Source organism: Takifugu rubripes, chromosome 5, assembly GCF_901000725.2.
Source record: "Takifugu rubripes chromosome 5, fTakRub1.2, whole genome shotgun sequence".
NCBI classification, from domain to species: domain Eukaryota; kingdom Metazoa; phylum Chordata; class Actinopteri; order Tetraodontiformes; family Tetraodontidae; genus Takifugu; species Takifugu rubripes.
The window spans coordinates 13,200,441-13,213,864 of record NC_042289.1 but is presented as its reverse complement, the minus strand read 5'-3'; the positions used below and the strand labels follow the sequence as shown (position 1 = coordinate 13,213,864).

The 13,424-nt window shown below is 46.6% G+C and overlaps 3 protein-coding genes across 4 annotated transcripts; 1 reads left to right on the top strand and 2 right to left on the bottom strand.

Moving 5' to 3' along the window:
• Positions 1 to 748: 748 nt before the first annotated feature.
• Positions 749 to 3,589, bottom strand: LOC115249993 (uncharacterized). Its single transcript, XM_029836723.1, has 4 exons — positions 3,324 to 3,589; positions 2,393 to 2,524; positions 1,886 to 2,015; positions 749 to 1,320 (listed from the first exon to the last, which is right to left on the bottom strand). The coding sequence occupies exons 1-4, from the start codon at positions 3,442 to 3,444 to the stop codon at positions 1,080 to 1,082; spliced, it is 624 nt and encodes a 207-aa protein (XP_029692583.1). The 5' UTR covers positions 3,445 to 3,589; the 3' UTR covers positions 749 to 1,079.
• A 534-nt stretch (positions 3,590 to 4,123) lies between these two features.
• On the top strand, positions 4,124 to 9,789 carry ift70 (intraflagellar transport 70). 2 transcript variants are annotated; one of them, XM_011604308.2, is made up of 20 exons: positions 4,124 to 4,309; positions 4,643 to 4,708; positions 4,831 to 5,040; positions 5,121 to 5,177; positions 5,298 to 5,433; positions 5,786 to 5,890; positions 5,960 to 6,088; positions 6,248 to 6,297; positions 6,587 to 6,739; positions 7,023 to 7,088; positions 7,197 to 7,250; positions 7,416 to 7,481; positions 7,629 to 7,699; positions 7,797 to 8,004; positions 8,087 to 8,134; positions 8,402 to 8,473; positions 8,603 to 8,706; positions 8,882 to 8,960; positions 9,127 to 9,256; positions 9,450 to 9,789. In XM_011604308.2, exons 1-20 carry the CDS (start codon positions 4,262 to 4,264, stop codon positions 9,584 to 9,586), a joined length of 1,989 nt encoding a protein of 662 aa, XP_011602610.1. In that variant the 5' UTR covers positions 4,124 to 4,261; the 3' UTR covers positions 9,587 to 9,789. The 2 variants fall into 2 exon arrangements, with proteins under 2 accessions (XP_011602610.1, XP_011602611.1); XM_011604309.2 differs by lacking the exon at positions 8,087 to 8,134.
• On the bottom strand, positions 9,755 to 12,628 carry c5h16orf89 (chromosome 5 C16orf89 homolog). The gene is made up of 8 exons (XM_003964969.3): positions 12,366 to 12,628; positions 11,435 to 11,587; positions 11,151 to 11,301; positions 10,860 to 10,977; positions 10,589 to 10,751; positions 10,399 to 10,503; positions 10,205 to 10,297; positions 9,755 to 10,122 (listed from the first exon to the last, which is right to left on the bottom strand). The coding sequence occupies exons 1-8, from the start codon at positions 12,541 to 12,543 to the stop codon at positions 10,019 to 10,021; spliced, it is 1,065 nt and encodes a 354-aa protein (XP_003965018.1). The 5' UTR covers positions 12,544 to 12,628; the 3' UTR covers positions 9,755 to 10,018.
• Positions 12,629 to 13,424: the final 796 nt, after the last annotated feature.

Genomic DNA, 13,424 nt, shown 5'->3' with positions numbered 1-13,424 from the left:
TATTTCTGGTTGTACTGAAGAAGAAAAAGACAATTATTAGCTTTTGTTCACGTCCAGGTTACTAGAGGTCATGTTGCTATCTGACTACAGCTCCACCCTGAAAAATGAAATCTGACTTTCCTTGGGTCTCGGGTTCACCGTAGCTGGTAAAATAAACGTGATGGAGGCTCCGTCACGGCGTCGCCTCATCTGCTGTCGCTCTGTGTGATTTAGTTCAGTGAGCCGCAGCTGAGAACAAACTCAGATTACACACTTGGTCCGTGTGTGTGTGTGTGTACGTGTGTGTGTGTGTGTGTGTGTGTGTAGGTTTTGGATTTCAAATCTGAGAGGGGTTTTATTTAATGTTTCATATTTTTATATTTCTGATCAGAAACATAAAACGTGAGGAGAGATAGGTATTAAAAACAGTTCAAACCTCAGACAAACACACCTGACCCGCTCTTAGAGGTCTTAATTCATCAGGTCTGTGGCCGATACTGCAGCCTAACACCGGATGGGGGGGGGCTATTGATGCCTCAACCACACTGTCAATCATCCATCCTTCCTAAACTCCACCTCACGCTGAGAGGGAGTTGCGCCCCCTGTTGGAAACAAGCGGACTTGCAAAACTGACTGACAGAACTTTGGCTCCAGATTTAGGAAAACAGCTACTGTCAGGGTCATAAAGATAAAGTCTCCCCAGCAGCTGTGATGGGCCGCATGTGGACATGAAAACAGTTTAAAATATGTGGTTCTCATAACAAATAGACTTGCTTAAAGGTAATTTATTCGAAGCATAAATGAGGCAGCAGTAAAAAAAAAAAATACACAAAGGAAGAAGGAAAAGTAGCAATTTGGTTCTGACAGAGCTCAGTGTCGTGTTGCTCAAGATAGAGGTTGGTTCAAATTTGACGCTTGATCCAATAAGCTGTTAATTGTTCTTACATTTGGTGTCAGAGACAGAGCTGATTTTTGGTTTATCAGCATCTATCGGATCAGATTGGCTTCAGGACATCAGGTCGTGTCAGAACACTTGGAAAGCAAAAATAGAAATGTCAAAGAAAAGAAGCAGATGAGAATTAGAGGACATGATTGGCCAGTTAGGAGGGGGAGGAGGAGGAGGTGACCTTCTTCAACACCCTCCGCCCGGACTGTCTGGGGACGACCGCTGGAACCGGAGGATTGGGGGAGGCGTTGGCGTTGGCGTTGACACGGTTGGCCTTCACGTCGTCGATGAAAGTTTCGATGGCAGAGAACTTCTCCGTGAGGTCCCCCAGGTGAGCTTTGAGAGCGTTGAACTCCTTGTAGAGGTCGTCTAGAGCCTCAGACAGTGGCTGGATCCTGATCAAGAGGGACATGAATTATGATCATTTGATACCGATGAGACTCTGCTGAGTTCAGCAGCCTCCAGAAGACCAACAGAATAATTATCAAGGGTGGAATAAAACGGTTGGGATGGTCAGTTTGACCCACAAGAATTCGGGTTAACCTTCGTGCTGGAAATACATAGAGGAGGTTACTGCATGTGGCTGGTTTGCTCTGCGGCTGACGCCGAGGAGGAAACTGAGGGAGAAGCTGCAGTTTAAAAGTCAAAATAGCAACAATCTTGTGCTGCAGGATGGAAACAGGAAGGAGTTTTCCCACAAGGAAAACTGGCAATTTCTGCTTCCTGCCACAGGTTAGCGGATAGTCCGCCCGCCAGTATTTCCCTTCACTCTTTCATTTACCCAATGGTGTTTTTTTTTAAAACATCAGGCATGTTTAATCTCCCTCTGCACGAACATTATTGCACTCTGCTCTATTTCTATACTGGAAAACTGTACCACATAACTGGGATTTGATATAAATAACAGAGGAGGAATCCAGAGAAGATCGCGACACCATGCAATCCTGGAGCTGCTGGTACCTGGCGTAGTCTGGGAGAACCGACTGGTGGTCGTTCTGCAGGATTCCTTTCACCTGGCTCATGATGTCGAACTTCCAGTTGTCCAGAACCTGAGTCAGGTTGGCCACGCCGCGCATGTTCACCCGCTCAGCTGGGCCAAAGACAGTGATTTGATGTTACTCTGTTGGTTTCCACATTAACACAGCGAACTGGTGAAACATCTGATTTGAACCGAGAGAATAAGGATTAATCCAATTTTTAAATCTTTTTCCACCACTCATTTCCCCACCACTCATATTTTTGCTTTTTTCGTAGCTGCTCAGTTTCCTCTGACCATTTTTGCCAGATTCACAAACCGACGACTCCTTTGGAACAGCAGATTTCCCCGTCGTCGTCTGCAGCATTTAAAGATTGGTCAGGTTTCTCTGAGCAGCGCAGTTGCAGCGTCGTCTTTCACTTCTCACTTTGACATCAGCCCTGAACTTGACCTTTGACCCAGAGTAAACAGAGAGTAATCTGGGTGCTCACAGCCATCCCTGTAGTTCCAGGTATCCCTGGCCTCTGTGGGGCGTCTCCGCTGGGCCAACACCGTAACCGTGCCAACGGCCATTAAGAGCAGCAGCCAAACAGGAAGTTTAGGGTTCATGATCCCGGCAGCACCTGGAAGAAAAAGGTGGATGATACACAGAGCCAGGATGTCAATAACAGACTCCATAAATAAACGGTGATTTATTCCTGTCCGCATTTATTTATGAGAAAAACCGTATAGACAGACACAAGGTGCATGCGTGCTGCATGCTAACGTCTCCATTTTAAAGTGAGGAGCAGATTTGCTGAAGCTAAATCATGTTAAAGCAGCTGATCCACAGTCTGCTCTTCCAGAGGGGCGAGAGGGGAAGCTGCAGAGGCACGTCTGACACATCGAAATTACACACACCCTTTTTAATTTCACTTGTTGGAGAGCTGCTGATCATTTGAAGGCTTGAACTCAATATAATACAAAAGCAACAGCAACTGTGCATCTGTGTCACTGATGCATTTTCTTCATCTGCACCTCAGAGGTTGATTAAAAAAATGTTAACTAAAACACAATGTAGTGTGTTTTGGGATGTGTAATTATACACATGCACATATTCAGTCCAGCACCACACATGCAATCAACAAGAAATTGCCCCGATATTTCTGTGTTCTTTTTTCAATAAATAAATAAATTCAATAAATGTAGAAAATGTAATAATTTTCTCAACACTTGTAAAAAGGAGTGGAAAAATGAGGGAGAATCAACCATAAACGGTCTACTAAAATGTTCTAAAAATAATATTTGTATTCAACTGCACTGTTTTTTCATTTTTAAGATTCCATTCACTAACTACTTATATGATGATTTCAGCATTTCTGCTTTTTAAATTCAGAGGACATGCAAGGCATTAAAACACTCTAAAGAAAGCAAATTTAATACCTGTAGCTTTGTAGCTCCCTGCAGCAACGAGTCCGAGCAGTTCAAACACAAGACAGAAACAGACCTGCAGAAGTGCAGAAGTGGAGGGAGAAGAGAGACACACGCCCAACAGGAGAAGCATGCAAACACATGCAGACACACAAACCAAAAATACACACTCTCACGGCCCATTCTCACAAAATAACACACACATTCAGAGAAAAAACCTTCCCTGCCATTATGGAAACTGGGTGGTCAGCTGCTCTGGAGTGTGGTTTATCTTAGGCAACGCTCCAGCACCTCCACCAGGTTCATTTCTACAATTCTGCCCACTGTGTGTGTGTGTGTGTGTGTGTGTGTGTGTGTGTGTGTGTGTGTTCTTCCTGAACTACCGGTAAATACATTTCTGCATCATTAAAGATGAGATCACAATTAGAGTTTAATCTGTTTGTGCTTGCCTCTGATTTGTATTTTAAAGGGAAATGGGTGTTCGTTTGAATTGCGGCCGATCACTTCTGTTTAGTTTCACCCTTAAATGATGTTAAAGAAACATTTCGGTCAAAACAAAACAACAAAATAAAACACATGGAATATAAAAATAATATATATATACCGGTATATTATATCCTGTATTAAAGGTAGATAGATAGATAGATAGATAGATAGATAGATAGATAGATAGATAGATAGATAGATAGATAGATAGATAGATAGATAGATAGATAGATAGATAGATAGATAGATAGATAGATAGAGAGATAGATTTCTGAGCTAATAGGTGATTGGTTTCTGCAGACGTCCGTCAACATTTTGATTTCCGGTTTCTCCGTTGCTAAGAAACAGCGCCAAGCTGGTGCTAGCAGCGGCTAGCCACCGTTCAGCTACTCAGTACTAATAATTGCTTCTAGTTTTACCATATATTTCAAGTCCAAAAAGCCCTCTGTAAAGTCTGTCAAATAATGACCGCTATAAAGGAGGGAGAGTACACAGCCACGATCTTTAAACTGGTAAGAACGTTTACTTGTAACTAAGTCCTGTGTTAGCTTGTGCACCAGTTTAGCTAAACGAGCATCTTTCAGAGAACTGAAACACGACGTCAAATGTTAACGTTTTAGCACACTGTCGTCGTCCCTTTACAATTATGGGAACGTCAGCATGAGTTTTCTTTAATATAGCTGGCGTGTAGTTCTGAAATGTGTTGTCTGTATCAAATAATTTGTTTCACCTCACAGCGATAACAAAAATCATGTGTAAGATTATGTGTTTGGAATCCTTTAAAAATGCACAAGACGCCCTCCGCCTTATAAAAGACCATCTCAATTCATTCTTGTGTCTTCTAGATTAAAGAAAGCCAGTATGTGGACGCAATTCAGATTCTAACAGTACAACTTCAAAAGCACCCAAAGGTTTGTCTGATATATATGTGCAAAATAGAGCCAGAATATCAGAGCTCTCTGTAAAACTAGCACCTTCTAAATGGCCTCCCGGTACCAACAGTATTCATCCTGTGTGCTTCCATGTGCTCCAGTCCAGGGCAGCCTTGTCTCTGCTGGGTTACTGTTATTATCACATCCAGGATTTCGGCGCCTCTGCAGAATGTTACGAGCAGCTCACACAGCTACATCCAGAGGTGGAGGACTACAAGGTCTATTACGCCCAGTCCCTGTACAAAGCCGGCGCCTATCCTGAGGCCACCAAGGCTTCCTTTGCTCTCGACAACACCAGCAGTCACACCAAGGTTCCAGGTCACTCGTACACCCCACTGATGTTGTTATAAAGAGTTTATTAAAGAGCTTTTTATCTCTGTCTTTCTGGCAGATGCTCAAGCTTCAAGCCTGCATCAAATATTGTGAGCAGGATAACTCTGCTGCTAAGGTTTCCATCTATCTCTTTTTATCTATCAATTCTAATATTAAATTAGTTTGTGTGAGTTGTCTGCAGCTCAGTGCTGGTACGAATGAATGGATTTTCTGGTGTCCACCCGTCTGTATACAGTCGTTGCTGGAGCAACTCCCTCAAGATGACCCCGACTACATCTACAACATGGGCTGTTTGCTTTACCAGGACGGCAAGTACGAGGACGCCTGCAAGAAGTTCACCTCTGCCATGCAGGTGCTGGGATATGTGCCAGGTACCTGTCTGTAAAGGTCCTTCTTGCACTCTGGTTGCTATGCTGTTCAGTTGTTGCTATGCTAGCGCAGCGGTTGCTGACACCTGAGCCTTTGGCTCCAGGGAGGCCTTTTTGTGGAGTCATTCACTAAAAAAAACACAAAATCACAGGATAAATGCTGCATTATTATTAAAAGCCCACATGTATTTTATTGTTGGGAATCATACAGAAATCATTAATCTGAAATATTATTTTACATACATGAAAAAAGGCTTCTCAGAATACTCCAACTGAATCTTCTTGGTTGGATTTCTATGTTTTAATGGAAATAAATTCACGTAGCTGATGAGCAAACTGTTTTTGTCTCTGTTAGCACTGTCCTACAACATCGCCTTATGTCACTACAGCCTGAAAATGTACCCTCAGGCCCTAAAACACGTGGAAGACATCAAAAACCGAGGCATCAAGGAACATCCGGGTATGATCTGTGAAGGGTGTCTGTTTTGTGTTATCTGGTTGTTGCCTATGTCTCTTTCTTACATGCTAGAACTGAGTGTGGGGATGACGTCGGAGGGGGTGGACTTCCACAGCGTGGGCAACACTCTGGAGCTGCAGCAGACGGCTCTCATCGAAGCCCTGAACCTTAAAGCTGCCATCGAATATCAGCTGAAGAACGGTGAGGATGTAACTTGGTGCCTCCGAGCTCCCTCAAACACTTAAATAAGGAAGAGAAAGAAGCCAAACAGTGGACCTGACACATGTGTTGTTATTATTATTGTTAGCCAGTGGGCTCATCTCATAATAAAATCGCTGCTGTCTTTGCCTCTTTTTCAAGTAAAAACAGCTCAGGAGGCTTTGACAGACATGCCACCCAGATCAGAGCAAGTACGTACCCATTCATCTTTCCCTCTGTCCCGTGCATGTGTGTGTGTGTGTGCACACGTGCACCTGGAGTCTCTTTATCTCCACGCTGCCTGCACCTGCCCTGCCTGGAGAAAAAAGCAATTAATAGAATATTGGGGTGGAGATGTTGGCGTGAGGTTTCCATCTGCGCGGTCCAGTCTTGCCTCTGCCATTGAGGCTTCTGTGTGCGCGTGCATGTGCGTGCACATGTGTGTAGTGCAGCTTTTGTGTGCTCCATTAAAATCACATTCATTAAAGAGGGTGTGTTTAGGAGCTGGATCCAGTGACTCTCCACAACCAGGCTCTGCTGAACATGGACACAAAACCATCCGAGGGTTTTGAGAAGTTGGCCTTCCTGCTGCAGCAGCCCTCCTTCCCCCCCGTCACCTTTGCAAACCTGCTGCTGCTCTACTGCAAATACGAGGTACGACTCCTCCCGCTCCTCAGTACCGTTGGCGGCAGCACTGAACTCGCCGACAACCTGGTTAACTCACAATTCTGTGATCACAGCAGGTTTGAGCAGATGGCTTTTATTTAATAAGTAAAGAGAGAGAGGAGGAGGAGGAGGAGGTGTTTTCACTGAACAGGGAGGCTCAGGTAGACACAAACTGCTGTAAAGATTTGGCTCCGGTGCTGCAAACTCAGGCGCTTTCATTAAAAAGAGATTTGGGCCACAGTTGGGTTTCATCTCTTTCTCCTCCTGTCAGTACTTTGACCTGGCTGCTGACGTCCTGGCCGAGAACGCACATCTTACCTACAAATTCCTCACACCGGTAGGATACGTCATCAGGATTGAATTCCATCGCTGACGTTTGAATGGTAATTTGGTAGGGACACGTGGTCACACCGTTGTTCACCTGCTGTTTTTCTTTTTATTCCAGTATATTTACGAGTTTCTGGACGCCTTGTTAATGAGTCAGACGACCCCAGAGGAGGTATTGTGATATTTAAAAATGTACTTTTAATCACCAATATTAGGATTGCATCAACCTCTCCAGGGTTTTCTACTCTGCCTATTTAAATAATTATATTTGGACGTCAATCACTAGAGACAGAATTCAACAAAAGTTGTGTAAACCCTCTGTCTGATTGTGTTTCAGGCCTTTAGGAAGCTCGATGACATGTGCGGCAAACTGACGGAGCAGCTCCGGAAGCTGGCCAAGCAGGTGGAGCTCTTCCCTTCTGTCCGTTTCACACTGTTGTTTCGTCTTGGTTGGTGTTTCCTGTGAACTGATCCACACATGAATAAGTCCGTTCCTCTGCTGAGTCAGCAGATTCATTTAGGCTGAGTGATTTTATCTGTTCCGTCTCAGGTCCAAATGCAGACTCGGGATGAGGAAGCACAGAAGAAAGCTGTGCAGGAGTACAACCAAATGCTGGAGAAGTGAGAAGTGCACACAAACATTAAAGAGGAAAGATGATCAGAAGATCACAAAGCAGTGGAAACCATCAATGCTCATGCTCTTACTGGTCTGGATCAGGTACATTGTGGTCCTGATGGCCCAGGCCAAGATCTACTGGAACCGGGAGAACTACCAGATGGTGGAGAAGATCTTCCACAAGTCGTTGGAGGTCTGGTGTGAGGACGACACCTTGAGGCTGAACATCGCTCACGTGCTCTTCATGCAGAACAAATACAAGAAGGCCATCAGCTTCTACGAGCCCATCGTCAAGAAGCACTACGATAATGTGAGTGTGGACGGCTCCGTTCTAGAGAAAGTCCTCTTCATGACTGAGCCTGAGGTCAGACGCTGGTGTTGACTGTGTTCAGGTGGAGCAGTGTAGTATTCAGGAGTGTCCTTGCAGGAGCAAACCCTCGGTAAAACCAAGAACCATCACTTTCTCTGCCGTGTCCCTCGCATGTTTGACCGCCCTTCTTCTGGTCTCGCTCCTCATCTCTGATTCTGAGGGTTTCTGTGTTCGGTTGCAGTGGGGTTACACACTTGTAATGATGTGCAAGGTCTTCACTTTCCATGCGCTTCAAATCAAACACTGGAGGACACAACCACATCTGGGGAGCAGCTATGGTCTGTGCGATCACTTTCATGCAGGCGGTCATCCTACTCATGTGTGTGTTTCTCTGTAGATTCTCAACGTGAGCGCTGTGGTCCTGGCTAACCTCTGTGTTTCTCACATCATGACCAGCAACAATGCCCAGGTGAGCTGTTAGGATGCATCACTAATGATGAGATGGTTATCGTACTTCTCCCTGCGCACCTGTGTGGTCACTCCTGTCACTCCTGAAAAGACTCTTCTGCTCTTTCCTCACTGCCTCCCGATGGTCCAGGCTGAGGAGCTGATGAAGAAGATTGAGAAAGAGGAGGAGCAGATCTCCAACGATGACCCCAACAAGAAGGTCTTCCACCACTGCATCGTGAATCTGGTCATTGGGTGAGTTCCTGCCAGACAACCTGAGTCTTGTCCTGCTTTGCTCCTCAGGCTTTCTTCTCCAGGACCTCTATGGAGCTAAAATCATCATGTCATGTTTTAGCTGTTTTGACAGCATCAGTTAGGAGGAATCATGAACTGTGCTGTTCTCCTGTCAAGTATCATTTATGCTTTTAAGGACACTGTACTGCGCCAAGGGGAACTATGAGTTTGGCATCTCTCGTGTGATAAAGAGCCTGGAGCCTTACAACAACAAGGTCAGACTCTTTCTTCTCTTTTACTACACCGAACCACAAATGACAGCTCACCTTCCTAAAAGCTCAATTTGCACAACGCAAACAGGTTTGATTGTAATCTAAAGGTCTTGCCTGCGTGCTGTGGAGATCTAATTTTGATTTATTTCACACCATCTTCGGCGTGTAGCTGGGGACGGACACGTGGTTTTACGCCAAGCGCTGTCTTCTCTCTCTGTTGGAGAATATGGCCAAACACATGGTGGAGCCGGTGGACTCGGTGATAAAGGAGTGTATTCAGTTCCTGGAGCAGTGTGAGGGTGAGTCGCTGCCACACACACACACCTAACCATGAAACCATGAAACCACCTTTTGGACACGTTGCCCCCTATTCTTGTCACGCTTCCGTGTTTCTGCCACTAGGTGGCACCATTACCATTCCCAAACCGTTCCCATCGGTTTCCTCCTTGCTGACAGGAGCATTAACTCTTTCACGACTCTTTTGGTTGTCAGTGTTCGGTAAAACGGTCCCCGCCCTCATCGAGCATCCTCTGGAAGAGAGTCGCATTCACATCGGCAAAAACACCGTCGCCTATGAGGCTCGCAAACTTCTGTCCCTCCTCTACGAGGTGACCGGCAGGAAGGAGTGACATCGGCACGGCGACAGACGAAGCTTGTATTTTGTTCTGTTAAATAAGAACACCGCTTCATAAGATGGACGTCCGTTTTATTGGTTGGTTATTATTTTATCTCACATATTATTCCAGCTGCTTTCTGACACTTTCACTTTTGTATCCAACAGACTTAATGTACGGTAATTGTCGACCAAATAAAGATTTTATTTTAGAGAAAAGAAATGATCTGTTATTACTGTGAACATTTTAGTCAAAGATTCTCATCAGGCCTTTAATAATCAATAACTATCGTCTCATTAAAGCTGCGTTCTGCAGAAAAGACCTGTGCATATATTCTAAGCTAACTACATTTTTAAAAGGCTTCAAGAGATCAAGCAATGAAGAGATAAATGTGTTCCACCAGATCTTGATGTTTCGCACAGTTCTGCACCGTTTCTCTGCAGGCGTTCAGGAGAGCGGCCTCTTCGTTATGTCCTGTTCTGTCAGGTAGAAGCCCAAGAATCCCCCCAGAGTCCCGACGGCGACTGACGTGGTGTGACTGGAGCAGCCGTCTGAAAGGTGTTCAGAGGTGAATCAGATCAGCTTTCGTCAGGAGGCAGATTTGTTTTAGCGTTGCGGACGAGAAAAGCTGACCTGGAAGTACTTTCTCCCTCCTCTTCACCCTGCTGGGGGAAGGATGTGGCTGCTCCAGCAGCTTCTCCACGGCCATCAGAGACGTGATGTTCTCTGAGGAAACATGAGCAACGTCTCAGTGCGCTGAGGTGGTGGGATGTGTGTGAGCAGCTTCCTCGAAGGGCTTTGGATGCGATGGTTGTTGCCACACTCACCGTCTCGCCCGAAGCAGCCTAAGTCCTTGTCCTGCCGTTGGATGATCCACTGCAGCCAGTCAGGCTTGAAGAAGTCGGAGAAACCAGCCAGTCCACAAAATAAGACTGGAGAGACAGCAGCGGAGTCACTGGCCACGGGCCTTCGTTCACATTTCACATCCTTGTGTCAGTTTTGAAAGGATTTTCTCACTGTTTTCCATGAAAATGTCGATCCTGGTCTCTTTCAGACTGTCTCTGAAGATGTCCTGGTTGATCTTCATCATGTTGGAGCAGTAGATCCTCTCGTAGCCGCGCTCAGTCATGTTGGCTTGGGAGGCTCGAGCGTATCCCTTCAGCATGCTGGTGCAGCCTTTCTGTTGGGGAAATCACAACCGATCATCGGCTTGGAGAGTCCGGCTGTATGAAATGGGGGCCTTTTATCCTGATATTGTGACAAAAAAAACCTCTCTTATTTCTCTCACCATTTTTCCGATGAGGAAGTAGAGCAGCTGGTGGGACAGGGAGTAGTCCCGGCATCCAAGGTTAGTCATGGTGTCCAGACAGGACTTGGTGGCAATGCAGGGGGTCCCATTGACCTTCCTGCAGACACATACAGACAGAAAACACAGCTCCTGTTTCACTTTAAAACAATAATATAATATGACAGCGGCATGGGTTGTCTCACGAGAGACATAAACTTTCCAACATAAATGAGGATGACATTCCACTTGCACTTCCCAGTATCGCCACTAGATGGCGTTACGTGTTCATACCAGGTTCCCAGCAGCAGTTTCATGCACTTATCTCCGCGTTGCTCGTCGAAACATTCTGTTTTCCTGGTGTTGGAATAGAAGAGGCTGACATCTGTTGAGGTCCACTCGTGGGGAATCACCCAGAAGCCCCACGACAGCAGAGGCTCAAACTCTAAATGACACAGACGGGCGGTGAGAGAGAATAATGGCTACCAAGGACATGTTATCAATGAATATCCCTAAAATGTGGGCTGTCAGAAACAGAGGTGTCGCAACTTTGGAATAAAGTCGGTCATCTTTCTCACCTCTGAAGTACTGCGGGTCACTTTGCTTGATCGCATCCATGGCCTTGACGGTGCTTCGGTCCAGGCGTCTGATTAAAGCCACTGTGGTGGCCCTCTGAGCCCAGCTGACCGGGTCACTGTGAGGCCAGGTCTGAACTGCATCCTTCAGAACAGCTGAAACCCAGAAAAATCAGGGTAGGTGAGAAACGATACCTCACCGCCCTGTTTTTGGCTGTGTCGTCATCAGAATCAGGTGGGTCTATGGTCACAGTGTCTCCTTTGGGAGACGTTTGAACCCGTCCAGGTGGGAGAAGACTGTGACTAGGACCCGGGACACTTAGAATCATCTCACTGGAGCTGAAGGAGATCGCTGCATAAGGACATTCTGTGCTTTCTGAATGAAACTTCTGCTCCCGTGAGCCAGATGTGGAAAATAGAAAAGGAATTGAAGTTTTCTGCAGTAGCAGTTGGATGTATACGACATTTAGGGGCAGCATAATGCACATTCACAATTAACGAGATGATTGTATTGTTTCCATGCAAACGTCACAGCGCAACAACAGTCATTGTTTTATTAGTTCATTAATTTTTCTGACGCCACCATCTGTAAACAAACACCCAAACCTTCATCCGCATGTTTGCGCACCAGAAAGCCGACTTTAGTTTTCTCTGGATTCTTCTTGTTTTTTTTAAATGTCAAATTAAAACCAGCCTAAATAATTCACTTTAAAAAAAAATCTCACATTGGTGAAAACCGACGGGCTTTAATGGATTCCCATGAAAACTTCTACAACAAAACAAGCAAAGTGCTGATTAGCGATAATGTAAATGTATATCAATCCACCCTGAACCCACCACCCAGAAACAAGCACTAATACTGATGTTATTCACGCTCCTGCAGCAGGAACGACGCCACCCCTCCCGTTTCTTAGCCCTGAAAGTGTTTACCAACCCTGCAGCATGATGAAGCCGACCAGACCGTCCAGGTTGACCTGCTCCCGCTCCCGCTCCAGGAAGGACACAGCATCGGTGAGGCTGCCCAGGATGTCATCGATCACCTCCGCTCGCGTCCCGAACACCGCCGCGAACAGAAGCAGCGCCGCGGCCACCTGGTGCCCCGCTGCCCGCATGTCCTCACCCGGGTAAAGGCAGCCTGCTGGAGGAGGACGAGGACGAGGACGAGGAAAAGGAAGTGGGGGAGGAGGGGGATAGGTGGGGGAGGAGAGCGAGGGAGAGGGGGAGGAGGAGGTGCGAGGGCAGGACCAGGATGAGGGAGGCTATGGAGATGGCCCCCGCTGCCAAAACTGTGACAGGACAACTTCCTGCATTCAAAGCAACATATTTATTAATGTTCGGAGCCTGGAGACAGCTGTCCTCGGGCGGGGGACCAGGACAGTCCAGGGGCCGCAGGGCCACCAAAGACAAACGACCTTAACGCCTCACGCCTGAGGACAAGTCTCAGCCGCTCATCCCTTGTTAAAAGATGTTCAAATAACAATAATGTATAGACAATGTTTATTTTTTACTAAGTTAAGAGCAAAGAGTTTCACTAAAACCAATATTTACTTGAAGATCTAAAAATGTTTCAAAATTAAGCCTGGAGCTGTGTTTAGAGTTAAGGTTCTGGAGCCTGCAGGGGGGCTCCTGCTGCTCCTGCTGCTCCTGGAGCTCCTGCTGCTCCTGCAGCTCCTGCTGCTCCTGCTGCTCCTGGAGCTCCTGCAACTCCTGCTGCTCCTGCAACTCCTGCAGCTCCTGCAGCTCCTGCAACTCCTGGAACTCCTGCTGCTCCTGGAGCTCCTGCTGCTCCTGCAGCTCCTGGAGCTCCTGGAGCTCCTGCTGCTCCTGCAGCTCCTGGAGCTCCTGCTGCTCCTGTAGCTCCTGCTGCTCCTGCAGCTCCTGGAGCTCCTGCTGCTCCTGCTGCTCCTGGAGCTCCTGCTGCTCCTGGAGCTCCTGCTGCTCCTGCTGCTCCTGCAGCTCCTGGAGCTCCTGCAACTCCTGCTGCTCCTGCTGC